This window comes from Kogia breviceps, chromosome 5, assembly GCF_026419965.1.
Source record: "Kogia breviceps isolate mKogBre1 chromosome 5, mKogBre1 haplotype 1, whole genome shotgun sequence".
In the NCBI taxonomy this organism is placed as follows: Eukaryota; Metazoa; Chordata; class Mammalia; order Artiodactyla; family Physeteridae; genus Kogia; species Kogia breviceps.
The window spans coordinates 107,638,110-107,661,063 of record NC_081314.1 but is presented as its reverse complement, the minus strand read 5'-3'; the positions used below and the strand labels follow the sequence as shown (position 1 = coordinate 107,661,063).

The following is a 22,954-nucleotide window of genomic DNA, read 5'->3' as shown; positions in this document are numbered from 1 at the left end:
TTAGGTCTGATTTTGATTTTGAAGAAGGCAAAGGATTAGAAACCATCTCAATTTAAAAGGGCTGTGTTGCCTAATTAGGAGACCCATTCACTTTCTCAGCCAAAGCACCAGTGCCTTCGTTTGGAGGGCTGTGGAGGTTTCTATGCCCTGGAACAACTTGTAATAAGATACTGGATGGGTGGGAAACTTGCTCCTCATTTGTAAAGTTGGTGAAGGGCCGTTACCCTAGGAGAAGCCCTGACCAGAGGTGTTCTCCTTTTTTAAGAAGTTGATGATCTGAAAATTAATTCTTTTGAAACTAAGCCTGCTTATCCCTTAAAAAGTTGTTATGTATCCCCAGGGCATGCATATGCTAGTTTGAGGACTGCTACTTTATATCTTCCTTTGATAGCATTCCTATTGAAATAGATTACAAACATTTTTATGAGAACTGTGAATCCAGTTGTACCAGGCATTGGTGCAGATATATCAGTTAACTGTATATTTAGGTGAAACCATACTGTGTGTTTTCAAATTGTGGTTAAAACTCTGTTATTGAAGCTTGCTGTATTGTTTTGTAAGAAATTACAACGAAAGAGATTATTTTGTAAGGTTATTTTATTATTTTTATAATTTGAGCTGAAAGTGAAATTTTATGGAATCGTGTTATAAGGAGTATTTGTCACTACTTTCACTGTGTGTTCTTTGACAGTACTCTTATTTTGTTGCATCAATTTTGAATATAGAATATTTAATATTGTGAAAGATGGAAGAGAAGTGCCAAATTTGGGTACCATTTTGAAAAGAAGACATTTTAATCCTAGATTATCCTCATTAGTAGGCTATAAATGTTTTACATGTTTATGGTAAGGAAATTCCCGATTAGGAATCCAAAAGCAAACAGATATATTCTAGGAGTTTGAAGTGCAGAAGAATCGTCCTGTTCTTACATCAAGGGCAATGAATTACAGGCAGTGTTCCAAGTAAAGTAGCTTTTCATCTAAGAAGGGCTAATGATAATGGTTTACTAAGAAGTACAGATGTCTTCATGCTGATGCTGAAAGCCCAAATTAGGTTAGCTACAGTGCTTGCATTTGGAATGCAGAAGCCATCTAAAAAAAGCTTTTATAAGCAAAGCTTAAAATGATGGCTGCACTAAGTGTGAATTTATCCACTGAATTTCTTTACATCAGTACTGGCCTTTATTCTGGGCCAGGAGGCTCACAGCTTTGAATGATTAAAAAGCTCGTATTTTAGGATGATTAAAAAAATTAGTCTACTTCTCTTCTGATCCAGCTGCCCCCACCTGTTAGCACAGTGAGGGATTGTCCACTGTTTTTTGTTGTTCTGCTTTTGTCAGTGTAGCCTTCATAATGTCCTGGTGTTGATAGAAAAAGAGAAAACAATTCTGATTCTAAGTAGGAAAGCATTAACATATTAAGAATGACCCAGCTTGATGGAGTGGCTTCATCAACTTTCTTGCTGAGGGCTGACATGAAATTCTCTTTGCTGTCAGTAATACTCTTTTTACATCTAGTTGGCCTTTGGTGGTAGAGAAGATTAGAAAGACTCCTTTCTTTACTGAAATTGCTTTTGCCCTCCTTCCTGCTCCCTTATCTCCTAGAACTCCCTGCATTAGGTGCACCTTCTTTTTGGAAATAATACTAGCAATGACCATTTTGGAACATGTAGTAAAAAAATAAAACATAAAGCCAAGACTCCAAAATGCTATTCCTGAAAAACAACAATGACTTCTTCAAGAATTTTTAAAATTCACCCCCTTTTCTACTTAGCTAAAAAAAAAAAAGATTTGGTTTATTTTTGACAATTTAAGCATGAAATTCTGTCTCAATGTAGTGAGTCTTAGTATATATTTGAATCTTGGATTGTGATGCCTTACATTATATATTTTAAAAAGTTTAACCAATCTAAGCCTATTTCAAATAAAATCTATGTCTAGACCAAACAATAATATAGTATAAAGTTATATTTCATCTGAGAGTTATTTTAAAATGCTGAATTGAGAATCTTGACTAAAGCTACAATTTAATGAAAAGCTTCCCTGATTTTCAGGTTTAGCAATTTGAATATTCTTTATTATAATGTCAAGTTTCACATCAAGTCAGCCACATTTAGTGAGCACATACATTGTGCGAGGCATTGGATGGTAGGTGTAGAGCTCTGAAGGATATAGAGATAACTAAGACTTCTGTTTCCTGTGGTATGACAAACTATTTATTTTAGCCAACTCTCCTGCTGAAAATAACTTAAAAATATGGGATATAATATTAAAGCAAAACAAAATCTTTTTAAATGCGTCAATGATCTGCAAATACTCAGTGGCCCAAAATTAAGAGATTGGAGGCTTCCCTGGTGGCGCAGTGGTTGAGAGTTCGCCTGCCGATGCAGGGGACATGGGTTCGTGCCCCGGTCCGGGAAGATCCCACATGTCGCTGAGCCTGCGCGTCCGGGGCCTGTGCTCTGCAACGGGAGAGCCCACAGCAGTGAGAGGCACGCGTACCACAAAAAAAAAAAAAAGAGAGAGAGAGAGCATTGAAGCTGGCTTTTCACTTGAGAGCATTTGCTTCCCCCGAAAACTTGCACGTTGATTTCTGGTGCTTCATGAACATGTGGGAATAAAAAAGAAGCCAGAGCCTGCTCAATAGAGCATCTACTAGGAGACTAACTTATGTAAAGTTGAGACTCCAAAATGCTATTCCCTCCAATAAGGTAAACTAGGGAGAAATTGTCCTTTCCAAGGGACTGAAAGGAAAGCCTGTCTTCAGCTTTGGTGGTGGGGGAGGAGTGGACATACCCTCCGAAATTTTGTAACCACAGCTAAGCCAGTATAGACCATTACAGTGAAGTTGCAGAACGTTGGAAATAAAAAACCATCTTAATAGCAGCCAGAGAGGACAAACTTTTTACCTTCAAAGCACAACAGTTAGACCGAGGATTGACCTCTGAGCTTAATAATGAAAGCCAGCCTTCCGAGGAATGATGTTTTCAATGTGCTAAGAAAAGATGACTGTCAGTTCAGAAATATGTTCACCAAAATATCCTTGAAGAGCAAAAGTGAAATGGACATTTTGTTAGACCAAGAGAGAGCAAGAGTATAAGGTTGTCACCAACAATTCTAGAGGAAGAGGGAAAGCCACACTAGATGGAAGATACAAAAAAAATGAAGAACAAAGAAGGTGGGAAATATTTGGGGAAAATCTAACAGTCGTTGACTATGGAAGACAGTGATAATAACATTTTATGCACTTAAAAAATGTAAGCCCAAATAAATCCCAAATACACAGTGTCAGTAGCATCTTATTTAGGAGGAAGTGTTATAAGATTCTTATATCTTTTAGGAAAAATGATGGCTATTGCCTTAATTTAGATTTTTCTTCTACATATGCATGTTAAAATCTTTAGGGTTACCACTGAAAGAATAGAAGTAGAATGTAAAATATCTAAATCAGAAAAAGTGAGAAATGGAATGAAATTAAGATGTGATTCTTTCCTTTGAGGCTCCTTAGTGTTGTTAGACAGGGTGGAGACAAGGTATGACTTTGGGGGTTGTCATGGCCCTGGTTTACACACCATCACAGATATGTTTAGCTTCACCTTTCCTACTACCCTTCACCTTAAGGCTTGAGCCGCTTGAATTGTTTCCACACTGGAGAAACCCTAGCAAAGGCTCAGGTCATCCTGCAGTTTTCTGCTGCTGTTGCTACTACTGCCACAGATTGGGGATGCCTTTGGATGGGTGCCAACTGACAAACAGAGGTCACCACACCTGAGTGCTTGCTGCACCTGGGCTAGGGACTCTCTGGCTTCCTTAGTACTTGCCCGGAGGGGCCAGATAACACAAACCTGAAGTGTGTGGGAGTTATCAACTCTTGGAATGGACTTTAACCAGTGAGAGGCTGGATACAGGAAGAAGCCAGTAGATTATTTGTTCTTCGTCTCTACTTCACTAAACGCCAGTTTCTGACAAGGGTCAGTAATTTCAGACTATGGACATATCCTGAGAGACTGAGCGAAGCTGTAGCTAGCTTTATTACAAGCCCTCTTATATTTGTGCTCCCTCCTTGCATGATTTACTTCGTTTTTTCTCTAACTCTTGTGTCCCTGGGACTGTACCCCTTCTATAATGTAAACTTTTGTCTTAGACTGTTTTCTAGCAATGTCAGGCTATGACAGAGCTTCCAGACACCTATTCATAAGCTGCATTAGTGAATCCTCCAAAAATCACCCCCCAGAAAAAGTGTAAACTAAATAAAAAAGAATGTACTACCTGTACAAATGCAGCTTTAAGGTGATTTTCTACTCCTTTCCCCACTAACAAAATTGATGCCATCTCTTGAGCTCCTTCCATATAGAAATTTGGAGCCCTGGTAGTGGCAAAGGTAAGCAATGTACATAGACTCTGCTATGACATAAAATATGTTAAGTACTATAGGAGAGGTACATAGTATGTTTGAGAAATACACGAGTCAGTCAAGTTTGGTGGAGCACAGAATATTTTGGTGAAATAATTAAGGTAGTACCTAAAATTGAACAATTCTCTTGAGGTCTCACTATTACAGACATTTAATTAAAGCTAGGTATTTGAACTTTATTTAGTGGTTGATTGGAAGCCATTACAAGTTTTTAACAGTGGAGTGACAACCAGAAAAACAACAATGTGTGTGTGTGTGTGTATAGACACACACACACACACACACACACAGGTATACACAGATATTTTTGAGCAAAGAGTTTACAGAAGGTTTTCCTACTCTGCATTAGAATTTCACCTTCAGTTAGTTCTCTTGATTTGTTTCCCTGGTAACCTGACAGAAATTGTCACTTTGTTTCTAGGCTTTTGATAAAAATGACCCTGACTGGGCCTGAGTGCAGTGACTCTTGTAAATGGGCATGTCCCTTGTGGGGACATGGAAGCTGTGCCTGTGGAGTTGTTAGAAGAGGTATAGGCTCCTGTGGGACATGGGGCTTTTAAACCAGGACAGCTCCTGCACCTGCCCAACATGAGGCTCATCTTCTTGTACCTGAATTACCACCTGTGTGGACAGCCACAAGGCCTTCCAAGAAAAAACAATGTCTCAACTGCCCTCTTGGCAAAAGACGTCGTTTCTGTCCTGTGTAGGATGATGCCAAATGTGGCCTGTGTGAGTGTTTAATTGAATTAGACCTGAAAATCTAATGGTTGAAAACACCACCTTAAATAAGATTTAAAAAAAACCTAGAAATTATAAAAGTGATATGATTGACTATTTTTAAAAATTGTGAAACTTATATACTTAAAAAGATACTACAAATAAATTCAGAAGACCATTTAGGAAACATTTGCAAATCAGATGGCAGATAAAGGGTTAATATTCAAAATATGAAAATACATCTTACCTGTTAGTAAGAAAAATATAAATAGTGCAATGAAAAAAAAAGGTCAAATGATAAGAATAGCCAGTTGACAGAAAAGCAAAACCAAATGATGAATAGACGAATGAAAAGAATTGTGTTAGACAGCAAGGATTATACTACAGCATAACAAGCCATATCAGACTAATAATAAAACTTACTTCTGTGAGAGTTTGGTGGTGGGAGAGTGTAGTATTTACTAAAACTAAAAATTCCCCTACCCAAACCTATCTATTCCTCTGGTAATATCCCGTTAATAATAAAAGCACATTTTGAAAGTACACTTTTATAAAGATGCTTATTGAATGTTATTATTAGTGACAAAAGTGTGAATGCCCAACAATTAGCAATGGTTGAATAAAGGAGGACACATGTTTTTCTATGTACTATTTATCAGCCTTTAAAAATGATTTATATATCTACTGATTGACTTGGTGGTATTGCCTTTGAAATATTGCCATATATGGAGAGTAATGGGACAGAAAAGTGTAAAATACAATCCTGGGTATGTAGACAATTATATAAGTATATGTATGTGGGGTAGTTGGGCAGTTGGTGGAGGAGGTAGATGAAGAGTAAGGTGAAAAAAGACACTACAAAAATATATAATTCCATTTATATAAGTTTTATATGTGCATATAGGCATAAAGAAATATGGTATGATTATTTATCAAAATGTTAGATGGTGCTTATCTGAAGACAGTGGGTTTTAGGTAATTTTTAATTTTTTTATATTTTTATGCATTTAAAAATATGCTTGTCTGGGCTTCCCTGGTGGCGCAGTGGTTGAGAGTCCGCCTGCCGATGCGGGGGATGCGGGTTCGTGCCCTGGTCCGGGAAGATCCCACATGCCACGGAGCAGCTGGGCCCGTGAGCCATGGCCGCTGAGCCTGCGCGTCCGGAGTCTGTGCTCCGCAACGGGAGAGACCACAACAGTGAGAGGCCCGCGTACTACAAAAAAAAAAAAAAAATGCTTGTCTTTAAATATATATTATATGAAATTTATGTCACTACATAATAAATATATATAAATATTTATAAATATATATTTAAATAAAGGAAGAACAAAGCAACTATTTTATTAGGGAGAGAACCATTTGCTAAATGCCTTCTATTACTGAGAAGCAGCATGGCATGGTGCTTAAAAGTAAATAGGGCTCTGGAACCAAGTGTCTTGGTTTCCTGCTCTGTGAACCTGGGCAAATTACTTAACCTCTCTTGGCCTCAGTTTCCTTATCAGTAAAACAGAAAACATAATAAAATTATCTCATAGGTTTGTGAGGATTAAATGTGTTACTACATGTAAAGTCTTAGAACAGTGCTTAGCCTTTAATAGGGACTCAAGAATTGTTAGTAATTATAAACATTTGTTGTTACTACTTTTGCAGTCCTATGCTAGATATGTTACTAAAATATCACAATTACTTTTTTATTCCAGTTTCATTGAGATGTAATTGACATACTGTACTGTGTAAGTTTAGGGTGTAGCATTTAATCTTAATCATTTTGTAAGGTAGAGGTGGTAAAATTTCTCCTGTGTCCTCTTAGGGCTTCTGGCTGATCAACATAAGACAGAGTAACAGGAGTCAAGCATACAGATTTTTTTCTCTTGGCCTTGACTCCGTGTTTCTGGTGATAAGAATGTTTCTTTCCTCCTGGTATAGGGAGGGTATCTTTCACATGGGAGTACACCTCCTGCTTTCAGGAAGAAAAAGAAAGGTCAAAATGCCCTTTGTGCATCAGCTGTTATTCAAGTGCCTTTAACTCAAAATAATCAATATGTCAAAGCAGCATATTTTGAAGTGGTGTGTTCTGGACCCCTTCACTAGGGACAGTCCCCATTTTCCGGATAAGGAAACTGAGACTCTTGAGGAGAGCTAAGTAAGTTCCCCAAAGTCTCACAGCTCATAATTTGAGCCCATGTCTTTCTTATCAAAAAGCCAATTACACTTTACATGCTTTTTTCCACATACCACATTTCGTTTATTTAAAATGAAGGTGTTCTGTCCTAGAAGGAACTTTGTATATCATTTACTCTTACGACTATATCATTTACTCTTAAGAGCTTTAGGAGAGGACTGTGTCTGAGGTATTGGTTGTATAGCATATCTTTAGGAATCCATAATTCTCTAAAGGTTTTCATCTTCAGAATTAAATTTGAATGAGTATATGGTGAGAGCTTCTGAGAGGCTCTGTAGGCATGACTGGTAAATGTTTTATTAAGTGTTTGTGAGTGTATTTCTGTTTTTAAACATAAGAGAATCATAATGTTTACCTCTGAGCCCTATTTCTGCGTAATTATGATGAACCAATTTCTTTCTGAAATTTATTTGATCAAAAGTGGAAATATAACAATTCCGTTGTATTCGCTTTAAAACTTTTTAATCCTTTACATTTAGGTTATCTTCACTGTAATGAATACGATAGTCTGAGATTGAGGTGGCTGAGGCAGACGTTAGAATCTTTCATCCCACAGCCTTTGGTAAATGTAATTAAAGTGTCTGAATTGGATGGCAGAGAAATGGGAGATGCCCAGCCTGACACGTTTGACAAGGTACTTTTATTACATTGTGACAGACTGATAGACTCCCAGTGATACCACTGTTATGTTGCTTTGTTGTTGTTGTTTTCCATCTGCTTCCAGACATAGCCTCATACAATTTCTCAGTACCCTGGGAAATTTTGATAAAGTGAACATGGAAGCAGTTTTCATTTGATGGTCAGCATGTTCAAAGGAAGCGGAAACATTGAGATTGGGGATTATAGAGTGCTTTTTATTTCCAGGTGCCTCAAAGATACTCAGGAAGAGAGACGATATTATTTGGGTCAGTACTCAAACGTGCACAGTATTGCTTTAATTCAGTAACATTTCATATCAGAGTATGACAGTTGAAGGAAAAGAAAGCATTTCAGTAAACTGAAGTTGAATTATTAGTTCTTAAAAATAAATGCTGAGAATTCAGAAGTATAGTAACATCTGTTTAAAATGAATCACTTCTGTAAAAGTTTTTTCTGTCATCAAAATATGAAATATTGGTAGATCTTAGTAGACGGTTAGTCCTCTCATTGCCCCTCCCCCCCCTAAAAAACCCAAACACTGAAAGTGCACAGGAAATTTTTCTGTCAAGTATTAGTGAAGAAATGTCATAAAGAACTTACCAAGGTGTATTTTCGGTTTTAAAATAAATTTATTTATTTATTTGCTACTTTTTGTCATGATTTACTTAGCTTCCCTATATACTTTGTGTCTGAGGATATATTTTCAGTTCATATTTGCATTACGTGTCCTTTTTTTTCTGTAGGTGTTAGTTGATGCTCCGTGTTCAAATGATCGAAGTTGGTTGTTCTCTTCTGATTCTCAGAACGCAGCCTGTAGGATAAGCCAAAGGAGGAATTTGCCTCTTCTACAGATAGAACTCTTAAGGTGAGGGCTATTAATATAAAAGCTTACTTTGGTTTCTAATGTAATTTAGGTAGGCTTGACAAAACATGACACAGGGCAGCTCCCAAATGGAAGGTTTCCTGTGTAGGTGTCAATCAATAATTAATCCTCCAAAGTCTGCACCCAGAAAATTCTCAACCTCTTCCCTTTCAGCTCTTGTATTAATGTCACCTCTGCCCTCTCCGTCCCCCCAGCCCCTCAATGAAGTCTAGTGTTGCTGTACATTGTCTTTTAAAGGACACAACTGATTTTACTGTGGTTTAAAGCTGTTTGCTTATCAGGACCATCCTGAGAGTAGGATTCATCACCGTACTCTTTCACCAGAATATGAGCAGCCCCCGTAAGAGTAGCTTTGGACCAGGACACAATTTTTTTAGTAATGAGCACATTGTTCTGGGTGAGTAGGAAGTTGTAGTTTGTTGTTAGCACTTATCTCTCCTCTAAGAATTTTCCAGAAGGGCATGACCACGAGAGACACTTGGGTTTCTTCAGAACAGAGCCATTTTGGTACATCCTGTCCTGGTTTCAAAAGAAATTTATACTTATACCCTAGTCCCAAGTAATTCCTACTGTTTAATGTGGAACAAAAATTCTTTGGACTATTTAAAATATAGTTAAGTGATAACTTATCACTCATTCACTTCTTACATGTGGAATGATCTTACATGTGGAATGAGAATGAGTGACGGTTTATATGCACTGCTGACAACATGCTTTACTTCCAACTTCTCATTGACTCACAACAGTGAACATATGCCATTACCAAAGTATTACAACCAGTACTAATACATGGTCTTGTTTTTGTACCAGATTATGTCTCAGCTCATTCTGGTGATTCCAGGTAGCACCAACCAGTGGGTTCTTAAACAGTTTTCATCTGGCAGTTAGACTATTTGTTTGTATTCTTCCAAGGTCAGCCTTTCATTTACTGTAACCCTGAGATAGTGTGAGAATTCTATGCCACCTTTCCCTTCTGTCTCTTGGGGTGTTGCATTGATCCAGCTCTAAGTCTTTTTTTCTTACTTAAACTTTCTTGATCTGGCTCTTTAGTTAATTATTCCTGTTACTTTGGGCTTTGCCATTGTGATGCCTTACACCAACAGATACTAAATCTTATGGTGGCTTATTAGCATTGTGACCTCTAATTTTTTTTTAAGCTGTAAGCAACCAGGCTTCCTGAGGATATCATTTTTCTTCCCTCTCATGAAAACTGTATATATAGAGAGAAATATGTTAAAAAAAAAAACCAAAAACTGCTGTTATTGTGTGAACATTGTTCTGAAACTGGCTCCTTTTTGTTCTTAATATTTCTTGAAGTCTTTTCCTTGTAAACCACTTTGTTCTCTTCACTCTCCACAGTAAAGCCAAATCTGATCTGAAATGTAAATCCGATCATGTCGTTCTCCTGTTTGAAGTCTGCAGTGGTTCCCCATTACTGTTAAGATTTCAGATTCCTGGGCTTCCCTGGTGGCGCGGTGGTTGGGAGTCCGCCTGCCGATGCGGGGGACACGGGTTTGCGCCCCAGTCCGGGAAGATCCCACGTTCCGCGGAGCGGCTGGGCCTGTGAGCCGTGGCCGCTGAGCCTGCGCGTCCGGAGCCTGTGCTCCGCAACGGGAGAGGCCACAGCAGTGAGAGGCCCGCGTACCGCAAAGAAAAACAAAAAAAACAAAAACAAAAACAAAACAAAACAAAAAAGATTTCAGATTCCTTAGTATGATACTCACATCTTCTTTGATTATGGTTCCTTATTCTGAGGCCAGTGCATTTCCTGTTTCTTATGCTTAAGAGTTCTTCTAACTCACTCTCCCCGTTCTCTTGGCTATCTCTACTGGTTCTTTGGGAATCAGCTCTGAGATCTCCTTATTGAAGCCATACCTAACTCCCTAGGACTGGGATTGGTATTCCCCTCATGTCCTTACCTTCATTTAAAAATATATTGTTTGTCAGTTCCTCTGCTGGACATCTACCTAGTACTTGTCTCTTTCTTCAACAAGACTGTAAACCCCATGGGAGAAGGGATTGTCTTATTGTTTTTATTCCCAATATGCAATTTGGTGTCTGGCATGTAGATGGGGGTAAATAATTGTTTAAAAACACTAAATTACAAGGGCTGAATATTTAGAATTTACACATGTAATTAGATTTATAGCAAAGTTAATCTGACAAAAATAATGATATAATCATTATTGTACTGCATGGTAATTAGGCATAAATGTAAAGCAATTCACATAATTTATTTTGATTAGTATTGCATTTACATAACCAAAGCATGGTTTTAGTTTCAGTTTAGTTTTTTCCCCTATTTAATACATATCCCTTGACATCGTATAGCATTTTGATCTTCATCACAAAAATCATGCATCTGAGTAAACCTCACATCCACACTGTCTTGTGCCCTAACAAGTGAGGCTCTCCCATCATCTTACTCTCCAAAAGAAATGGCTTTAGCGTCACATCACTTTAGTAGCATATTAACAGGGTGCAAAATTGACATCTCAATCACAATGGGTGTAGGTTTTCATGTAATTATACGTGATTGGGAAAGACCATCACACCAGCCCCCTCCCATTCTTTTCCTTGAGCAGCTACTCTGCATTCCCTGCCTCTGATGCCTGGTCTGTGTGAGAGGTTTAGGAGCCACTTGAGGCAGCTGAAACTCTGAGCCCCTTGGCTGTGTGATAATGATGATAAAGGGGAAAGAGCGTGATACACAAGCTATAGTCACAGATAATGGTTCTAATTCCCTAACGTCTACAAATTTGGGGGTTAAAAAGATAAAGGAAAAAGTGATAATGCCACCCACAATCTCTCTTATCTCCTGCCCCTGACTCCAAAAAATGAAAAAAAAAAAAAAGACTATAGTAATTTTCTCATCAGGTATAGCTCTTTTACTATATCACATACAAAGAAGTTTCTCTTATTTTCTTCCAAATCTTCCTCATAGTTATTGCCTTGTCATCCTTTAATAAAAGGCATTCCTTTATTCCACGGTAAGAAATAGAAGGTTTTAAATGCAAGCATATGCAAGAGAATAAATACATTGATGTGTATGAGTTTTAGTTAAAAGTATAAAGGATTGATAGCAGATCCTTATTTGCATTTGCAAAGAACAATTAGAAAGCAAGCAAGCAAATATTTCCTAGCTTGATATTATAGACAGAAGATGGCTCTCAGAAGGGAGAAAAGAAGTGAGGATAGTTGAGTGGCAAATAAGGAAAGCTTTTTGTTTTTACTATTTTGTCGAAGACTCAATTTGTATGTTTCTGCATGTCTGCTGACAGATATGTTGCTCAAAGATATTTTATAGTTTCCATGGTTATTATTCATTCACTTTACCAGAAATCATTCATATTTACATTAAATAGGCAACCTGCATAGTATTCAGAATTTTAGCTTCTGAAAAACCAATATTCTATTACCAAATATTCTACAGCCAAACGTTAATCTTACACGTTTTTATGAATGTGATACATCAATGAAAATCAATACTTTCATAGAAGTTTCTTGATGTTAAACTTTTTAAAAGGAGTAATGTAGATATGTAATAGTTTTTTAGAAATTCTTTTAAAAAGTTAATGCATGTATATAATTATATATAATCGTGAAAATAGTAATCTGATTTTATTTTGGCATGAAAAGCATATTGGAAGGCACATGATGACAGGAAATCCCAAACCATATGAGTTTATTGTACACTTATTGGGGACTCTTCAGTTTATCCATACAGAGATGGAAAAATTAGAATCTTCTATTAAATTTATACAACATGAACGTATAGGTTATATACAACTCTCACATGCTTCAGAAGATGAGAAAGTGGGACAAGGATATAAGGAATAATTGAGTGTAAGCCAGTTCTATTAATGAAGTGCCATTTGAAAGTATGCCTTTATTATCTTTTCTCAAAATAATTTCTGAGACCAGTCATTTCTGTTACATACTATGTATGTGCACACTACATAATCAGATTCTCTTGCCTCATTTTTATTTAAATATATTAGGAAAAACTAAGTGGGATAATATACTAAAAATGATATATACATAGTCTTTTTAGAAAGTGGCTAAGTTTGTGCAAGAGAAGTTTACATGATTTTTAGGTGAGAAAGCATGAACTGAAGAGTATGATTTATAACAAAAATATAAGTATCTTATTGCAGTAGTGTATCATGTTACCCATTTCCTTGGAGGAAATCAATCACATTTAAAATACTGACCCCCTCTGGTTTTCTTTTCTCACTACTTGACAAGTAAAATCCAATTTGTGAACTCATTGGAAAAGGAAGCTTAGATTATTTGATAATGTTTTGAAAATTTGTAAAAATCATCCAGATAAGAGTCCTTAAAAAGTTTTACTCTTACAAGAGTTATGTTTTAAAGAAACATTAAAAAATCAACAACATCTCTTCTGTCATGCTCTTGAGCTGAGGTGCGGGATACTTCTTGCCTTTGGAGCATGGTCTTCATCAGTCATCAACACAGTGGCCAAAAAGTTTATGTATACATATCGGAAAAGTAATCTTTGGACATAATATTCTATCAGAATGGAAGATTTCCACCACTCTTTTGGCAATGTATATATTTTCTTTTTAAAGTTTAACTAATTCAGTTAACTTTGCATGTATAAATGCATATCCCTCATATGCTTAGTCATATGTTTGGAATCCAGAAAACAAAAGCTAAACACTATTAATACTACCACTACTATCGCTACTACTAATTCTCTTTCACCTTCCCCTCTTCCTCCTCCTCCTCCTCTTCCTTCTTTTTTCTTTAAGTTAGGTGGCAGGAGTCAGAGGTGCTGAGATTAAAAAGCTATAATTTGTTTGGGCAAAGTACATGTTTCTTTTTTATAAGAGTTGATAGATCGAAATATTCCACATTAAATGAAATTGTAAAGGGTTGAGAAGACATCCATAGCTATAGTTTATAGCCATTTTACTTTAAATCATAGAAATATGTTTCAAAGGTAGATTGACAGTGTAAAATACAGTGTTGAAAATAAGCTTTTATCAACATTTGTTAAATATCTACTTTGTGTCAGGAACTTTGCTAGGCACTGAAGATACTAAAATATATATGAAACGATTCTTATTCTCAAGATCCTCAGGGCAATTATCATAAAATATGGTAAGAATTTGGTAATAGAAGGAATAGTTAGGGCGCAGAGGATGCAAAAGGAGGTACACCTAACTCTGCTCAGGTTAAAGATGGGGTGTGGGAATAAGAAGATATATTTTACAAAATAAGCAATAGATAAATATTTAAACTGAAGATATTTTTCTAATAATTTTTCCTGATCATGAAAGTAATCTAGTCTCATGAAGCATTTGGAATATACAAAGAAATATAAAGAAGAAAATAAGCCATCCATTGAAAGAAGCTATTATTATTTGGACTTATTTCCTTTGACTGAATATAGTATTTACAATAATGGAAATCATAGTGATAAATAATTTGATATATTTTTCCATTTAATTTATTAGGAACATATTAATTTTTAAATAGTCTTTGAAAACATACTTTTCAGGGGCTTCCCTGGTGGCGCAGTGGTTGAGAGTCCGCCTGCTGATGCAGGGGACACGGGTTCGTGCCCTTTTCCGGGAAGATCCCACATGCCGTGGAGCGGCTGGGCCCGTGAGCCATGGCCGCTGAGCCTGTGCGTCCGGAGCCTGTGCTCCGTCCGCAACGGGAGAGGCCACAACAGTGAGAGGCCCGCATACCGCAAAAAACAAAAAACAAACAAACAAAAAATAACATACTTTTCAAATGGCTACATCATATTAAGTCACTTATTCATTCATTTATTCAGGTAGTTAAGAGTATCAAAGACTGCTCTTTCTAATGATGGAATCTCATTAATGCAAGAAATAGTTACAAAAACATATCCTAATGGGGATTAAAACAGCAGCTTTTTTAATGATCCAGGCAAGAGCTTGTTAACTCTTTGGGGAAGGAGTTAGCAGCTGGCCTGTGATCCATTTCTCTTTTGATTTCCAGGGGGACACTCCCACAGAAAGAAAGAAAGCAGGTGACCCAGTTAAACATGTTGACAACTGACCTCCTATTGGTAAATAGACTAATGAATTTTGCTAAGAGGAGAACTCTTACTCATGGCATACTTTCAGCAGAGTGTCCCTGGTTAGGATCGCCTGTGGTAAACACAGCCTAGAATCTGTAGATTTATGAGACATGTCTTCCTGGAGAATGGAGAATGTCTTCCAATATACCTCAGCTCCCTAAGGTATATTAGAGATGTGATATAACCTAAATGTTCCCCTTTGTATGAGGTGACCTGTCAACTTTGCTTATAGAAATCATCTGTTATTCTGAGCTAGAAAACATTCTGAGCTAGAAGCAACACTTCGGAAGCCACATTGGATGCTCCTGCTTCTTTTGTGCCAGCTGATTGCTTATATACTTGAAATTATTTTAGTAAAGCTAGATAGTAGGTAAGATCTCTGGTTCATGAGAATCTGATTTGACAGTCCAGTCCTTTGTGTAGGCTTATCCCTAAACCCCAGCCAGCCGTCTCTGATGAAACTAAATTGAGGAACATGATTTGGACCTGAGTCCCAAGTGCAAGGCTCTTACTCCAGTCCGACATCTAAGTCTTGGAACTCAATCAACTCATCCAGCCAACTGTTAGAAAGTAATAGCTCTTCTCCTTTTAGACTCTGCATGGAAACATGATTAAGAGGATGAAGGGAAAGTATTAAGAATTTCTTAATGTGGGAAAATCCTGTATAAATAGAATAAAAATTCTTGGCTATAATCTTAAAAAAAAAAAAAAAAAAAAAGAAGGGATACAATCCAATGTGACAGAGCTCAGGCAGGTCCAAGAGAACAAGAGGTTGTGATGCTCATGAAAAGTGAGTTTTTTCCATTTTGGCTCTATCCACTAGTAAAGATAATAATAATAATAATAATAAATGCCATTCATTGACTGCATTAGCTACTTCTTTTCTCCTTGTTTGAAGAGGCTCAAGTACATAGGTAGAGAGACTCTTGAATTGTTCACTCCAGCAAACTGCCTACCCGCTACCTTGTGGGCAGGGTAGGAGGAATCTCCTCCTTTATAGAAACTTGAGGCAAGGATGGTGATTGTTTTCCTTTAACCATTTATTCTTTCTGTAAGTATTTATTGGGTACCACCAGGCACCAGTGGTAAACAGGGCAAATTCAAACCTTGTTTGACTTGGCTACAGTTATTTTTGTGAGTACTTAACTGTCCATCATTTCTGATTCAGGAGTCTCATGTCTTCTGTCAACATCCATGAAACTGATGGGCTAACTAAAAAGCTTGCAAGCAAGATGAAATATCAGCCCCTTCACAGTTTCTGACATTATAGTACAGATACCTTCTCCCATATTGTGACTTGCCCTTTTACTCTTTTTGGTGGTTTTTGTTTGTTTGTTTTTCACAAAGATAGGTTATTACTTTTTATGTAAGTTATTATACCTATATTTTTCTTTATGTTAATGTGTCTGTGTCCTATTTAAGAAGTCTGTCCTTATTCTAGTACTCTGTGACCTCTGTCATAAATCAAATGTCCACATTAGCATGGGTCTGACTTCATTCTACTTAATTGCCTTATTGATCCTTGAGCCAGTGCTACATTAATTTAAATACCGTAGTATTGGGTTGGGCAAAGAGTTCATTCGTTTTTTTCTGTAAGAAGGCTCTAGTAGCGCTTAGTTGTCTTTAAGTTTGTTCGAAACAATTTTGTTAGATTATACTGTGACAGCTGTCATATCACAGTGCATTTAAAAATAACTTATGCAAATATATATATATATAAATAACTTATAAAAATTGGTGAATTTTTTGTGTAGCCATTTTAATATTGAAGAAGAAAAAAAGCAACATTTTCAGCATATTATACTTTATTATTTCAAGAAAGGTAAAAACGCAACTGAAATGCAAAAAAAAAGATTTGTGCAGTGTATGGAGAAGGTGCTGTGACTGATCGAATGTATCAAAAGTGGTTTGTGAAGTTTCGTGCTGGAGATTTCTCGTTGGATGATGCTTCTTGGTCTGGTAGACCAGGTGAAGTAGATAGTGATCAAATCGAGACATAATTGAGAACAATCACCATTATACCATGTGGGAGACAACCAACATACTCAAAATACCCAAATCAAGCGTTGAAAATCATTTATACCAGCTTGGTTATGTTAATTGCTTTGAGGTTTGGGTTCCATGTAAGTTAAGCAAAATGAACCTTGACCGTATTTCCTCATGTGATTCTCTACTACTGAAACATAACAAAAACATTCTGTTTTTAAAACAAATTGTGACGGGCGATGAAAAGTGGATACTGTACAATGATGTGGAATGGAAGAGATTGTGGGGCAAGCAAAATGAACCACCACCAACCACACCAAAGGCCGGTCTTCATCCAGAGAAGGTGATGTTGTGTATATGGTGGGATTGGAAGGGAGTCCTCTATTATGAGCTCCTTCCAGAAAACCAGACGATTAATTCCATCAAGTGCTGCTCCCAGTTAGGCAAACTGAAAGCAGCACTTGATGAAAAGCATCTGGAATTAGTCAACAGAAAATGCATAATCTTCCATCAGGATAACGCAAGACTGCATGTTTCTTTGATGACCAGGCAAAAACTGTTACAGCTTGACTGGGAAGTTCTGACTCATCTGCCATATTCACCAGACATTGCACTTTTGGATCTCCATTTATTTAGGTCTTTACAAAATTCTCTTAATGGAAAAAATTTCAATTCCCTGGAAGACTGTAAAAGGCACCTGGAACAGTTCTTTGCACAAAAAGATAAAAAGTTTGGGGAGATGGAATTATGAAGTTGCCTGAAAAATGGCAGAAGGTAGTGGAACAAAACGGTGAATTATGTTGTTCAATAAAGTTCTTGGTGAAAATGTGTCTTTTATTTTTACTTGAAAACCGAAGGAACTTTTTGGCCAACCCAATATTAACATCATAATAAATAGGTACAAATCTTCCCTTGTTTTTTTGTTTCATTTTGTTGTGTTAAGAGTATCTTGCCTATTTTTGACCCCTTTGCATTTCTATATGTGTTTTATTTATTTATTTACATATATCCATTTTTTTTAGATTCTTTTCCCATATAGGCCATTACAGAGTATTGAGTAGACTTCCCTGTGCTATACAGCAGGTTCTTGTTAGTTATCTATTTTATATATAGTAGTGTGTATATGTCAATCCCAATCTCCCAATTTATCCCTCCCCACCTTATTCCCTGGGAGCCATAAATTTGTTTTCTACATCCGTGGCTCTATTTCTGTTTTGTAAATAAGTTCATTTGTACCCTATTTTTTTTAGATTCCACATATAAGCAATATCATATATTTGTCTTTCTGTGTCTGACTTACTTCGTTCAGTATGACAACCTCTAGGTCCATACATGTTAATGAAAATGGCATTATTTCATTCTTTTTTATGACTGAGTAATATTCCATTGTATATATGTATGGCATCTTCTTTATCCATTCCTCTGATGATGGACATTTACGTTGCTTCCATGTACTGGCTATTGTAAATGGTGCTGCAATGAACATTGGGGTGCATGTATCTTTTCGAATTACGGTTTTCTCTGGGTATATGCCCAGGAGTGGGATTGCTGGGTCATATGGTAGTTCTATTTTTAGATTTTTAAGGAATCGCCATACTGTTCTCCATAGTGTCTGTGCCAATTTACATTCCCACCAACTGTGTAGGAGGGTTCCCTTTTCTCCACACCCTTTCCAGCATTTATTGTTTGTAGATTTTTTGATAATATGGCCATTCTGACTGGTGTGAAGTGATGCCTCATGATAGTTTTGATTTGCATTTCTCTAATAATTAGTGATGTTGAGCATCTTTTCATGTGCTTCTGACCAGCTGTATGTCTTCTTTGGAGAAATGTCTATTTAGGTCTTCTGCCCATTTTTTGATTGGGTTATTTGTTTTTTTGACATTGAGGTGCATGAGCTGTTTGTATATTTTGGAGATTAATCCCTTTTTGGTTGCTTCATTTGCAAATATTTTCTCCCATTCTGAGAGTTGTCTTTTTGTTTTATGGTTTCATTTGCCATGCAAAGTCTTTTAAGTTTAATTTGATCCTATTTGTTTATTTTTGTTTTTATTTTCATTACTCTAGGAGGTGGATCAAAAAAGATCTTGCTGTGATTTATGTCAAAGAGTGTTCTGCCTATGTTTTCCTCTAAGAGTTTTATAGTGTCTGGCCTTACATTTAGGTCTTTAATCCATTTTGAGTTTATTTTTGTGTATTGTGTTAAGGAGTGTTCTAATTTCATTGTTTTACATGTAGCTGTCCAGTTTTCCCAGCACAACTTATTGAAGAGACTGTCTTTTCCCCATTGTATATTCTTGCTTTCTTTGTCATAGATTAGGTGACCACAGGTGCGTGGGTTTATCTCTGGGCTTTCTGTCCTGTTCCATTTATCTATATTTCTGTTTTTGTTTTTGTGCCAGTAGCATACTGTTTTGATTACTGTAGCTTTGTAGTATAGTCTGAGAAGTCAGGGAGCCTGATTCCTCCAGCTCCATTCTTTCTCAAGATTGCTTTGTCTATCCAGGGTCTTTTGTGTTTCCATACAGAATCCATATATATTTTAGTATCAGCTTGTCAGGTTTCCTGAAAAACTTGTTGAAATTTTGATTGGAATTACATTAAGCCTATCAATTTGGAGAATTTAGACATTTTCCATGATTTCATGATATTGATAAATTTGTTAAGTCTAAAAATTTGTCTATAGATTCTTTTGGATTTACAACTAAACTTTCATAATTATGTAATATATAGAAATAGATATATATAATTTTTCTAGAATCTGCATGATAATATTTTTGCTTAGGATTTTTCCATTTCTATTAGTAAGTAAGACTGGCCTATCATTTTTCATTCTTGAAATATTATTAGAGTTTAGAGTCAAGGTTATACTAGCTTCATAAAATGAATTGAGGAGTGGGCTCTCCTTTGTATACTCTGGAAAAGTTTATGTAACATTGCAATTATTTTTTTTTTCCTTATATGTTTGATAGAACTGCAGTTGAAGCCATGTAGTCCTGGAGTTTTCTTTGTGGGATGAATTTTGACCATTGATATGGTTTCTTTAATGGTTATAAGACTCTTAAGTTTTCTCTTTCTCCTTGAATTAGTTCCATGAGTTTGGAGGGATTTTGTTTGTTTATTTGTATTTTTAGTAATATTCCCGTTTCATCGAAGTCTACAAACTTGTTGCCTTCGAGTTATGCACAGTATCTCCTTGTTATCTTTTTAATATTTGTAGGATTTATAATGTCTTCTTCTTTTTTTTTTTTTTTTTTGGTATGCGGGCCTCTCATTGCTGTGGCCTCTCCCGTTGTGGGGCACAGGCTCTGGACACACAGACTCAGAGGCCATGGCTCACGGGCCTAGTCGCTCCATGGCATGTGGGATCTTCCCGGACCCGGGCACAAACCCATGTCCCCTGCATCGGCAGGCGGACTCTCAAACACTGCGCCACCAGGGAAGCCCTATAATGTCTTCTTTTTATTTTTGTTAATCAATCTTTCCTGAGGTTTGTCAAATTTTTATCAAGATATGATATTCAAAACATTGTTCATCTTTCTTATTGTAAGTTTGTTTTCTATTTCTAAACATATGGGGATTTTCTGGTTATCTTTCTTATTATGTTCTTATTTTTATTATGATCAAGAAACATATGCGGGCTTCCCTGGTGGCTCAGTGGTTGAGAGTCCGCCTACCGATGCAGGGGACGCGGGTTCGTGCCCCGGTCCGGGAAGATCCCACGTGCCGCGGAGCGGCTGGGCCCGTGAGCCACGGCCGCTGAGCCTGCGCGTCCGGAGCCTGTGCTCCGCGACGGGAGAGGCCACGACAGTGAGAGGCCCGCATACCACCAAAAAAAAAAAAAAAAAAACCCAAACCAAGAAACATATGCTATATCAACCCTCTGAAATTTATTTTGACTTGCTTTATAGCCACATATTAGGTCAGTGTTTGTAAATATTTTATGTTGCTTTGAGAAGAATGTGAATTTTATATTTCTTTATTAGTACAGTGTTCTATAAACGATCATTCAGGTCATTTGTTATTCAAATCCTCTATGGTATTACTGAAAAAACCTGGTTCTTCAGTTAATTATTGAATGAGGTGTGTATGATTTGGATTTGTACTTTTCTCCTTGTAGTTCTGTCGAGTTTCATTTTATATATTTGAAGGCCATGTTATTAGTAGCATACAAATTTTGTTTTGTTAGTGTTTTTCCTACTAACTTTAGAACTCTTAGGGGCCACCCTATTTTGGCTATTAAAAAGTGGGAATCTATTCTCCCTACTTAGTCTTGAGCCAGACAGTACTGCTTCTATTTGTTTTAATTGTCTGTGCTTTTGAATAATGTTTAAGTTGAATAGCTTATTCTTTAACTTAACATAACTGTTAAGTATATAGTGGGGAGCTGCTTAAGTATTTTTAATAAGGGAGTGACATGATTACATTTATATTAGAAAGGTTTGTTAATTCCATATAGAGGATGGATACAAGGGTACAAACAGAGAAAGGAAAGCTAATTAGGAAGTTGTTGAAATTTTCAAGGTGAGTAATGATTATCAGTGGGTAAATGTTAGGACACAAAGGTGTTCAAAATAAAGTGATACTTAAGCATTTCATTAACTTATCACAGTTGATTCAGTTTGTAAAATATCATTGTTGGGCTTCCCTGGTGGGGCAGTGTTTGAGAGTCCGCCTCCCAATGCAGGGGATGCGGGTTTGTGCCCTGGTCTGGGAAGATCCCACATGCCGTGGAACGGCTGGGCCCGTGAGCCATGGCCGCTGAACCTGCGCGTCCGGAGCCTGTGCTCCACAACAGGAGAGGCCCCAACAGTGAGAGGCCCACGTACCAAAAAAAAAAAAAAAAAAAAATCATTGTTAACAAGAATTTAAATTATTTTTTCTTGATAACTTGAAAATCCTTTAATGGATATCAAACAAAATGAAACTGAGCAGATAAGTTTAATAATAAGTATATATAATAAGTATTTGAAAAATGGGAGCACATAAATTTTTCTATTTTAAAAGTGTTGAACTTTTTTTTCAAGATTTCTAAATAGTGACTGGGAAGTATGGCAGAGGATGACCTGGATATTTTTGACTCAGGAGGGAGTGCTTCTTTGTCATTTGAGTATTCCTAATTGTCACTTGGTGATCTATGTTATTTTCGCCTCCCCTGAATCTTCTGAATCTTCTCTCTGCTGGGAAGAATAAGTTTTACGATCCAAAGGATTTGACCTAAGGCTGAAAAAGCAAGATTAAACAAGCCTATCCATCAGGAGTCCCTGTGACTCTTTTTCTCCCATCAGAAGGGTTTTCCTGTCACTTGGCCTCATTCTGACAGTTGCTATGGGTATCTGAACTTGCCATGCTATTGACCTAAATGTAGTCACTAAAATGCCTTTAGTAAACTTTATGGGCTTTTAATTCTTTTATAACCTGGCCACTGCAGGAGTCAAATGATGTCATTCTTTAGTAGGAGATAGCTGTTGTTTTCCTGCAAAGAATCATTTAGAGGACAGTGGTTTTCAAACTCTAGTCTGTAAATATGTAGGGGTTCTGTAGCATTGTTTTTGGAGCCATCCTGAGGGAAGAGGGAGCCGTGGCCAGGAGAGCCTCTTAGTTCACCACAGCACATCCAGGTAGAGCCATGACATTTCCATCTGGTTAAACCTATAGGATTTTATTTGAAGAAGTTTCTTGTTACTAAAAAAAAATTATTAAAATAAAATAGAAGTCTGAAAAACTCTTTTAAACCAGTGATAAACAGTCTCTATTCATTCATAAACACATCTGCCATGGGCCAGGATCAAGTCAATTCTGGTGGTTTTGTTGAAAGCTTTTTAATTCTTTTTCTTTGTATGAGTGAAGAGACTGTATCTGATAGTAGATCAAAGACCCTATCTTGAAGTTTGGCAGGCCTAAAGTCGTCTATTGTCACTCTTCTCTAATTTAAGCAACACAAAACTGGATTCCTCATGTTCAGTCTTAGCCGAGAGCTTTTAATTCCTAACCCACCCTCCCATAGCATCTAAATGAGGTAATTAACTGTTGGGAAGATGTGCTAAACTTGTACA

General features: G+C 36.9%; 1 protein-coding gene across 1 annotated transcript in view; it reads left to right on the top strand.

The window, feature by feature from the left end:
* Nucleotides 1-22,954, top strand: part of NSUN3 (NOP2/Sun RNA methyltransferase 3) — a 55,509-nt gene that overhangs the window by 12,637 nt on the left and 19,918 nt on the right. The window contains exons 4-5 of the mRNA XM_059063839.2: nucleotides 7,791-7,945; nucleotides 8,694-8,815. Coding sequence (XP_058919822.1) covers nucleotides 7,791-7,945; nucleotides 8,694-8,815 — 277 coding nt within the window. The remainder of the gene's footprint in view (nucleotides 1-7,790; nucleotides 7,946-8,693; nucleotides 8,816-22,954) is intronic.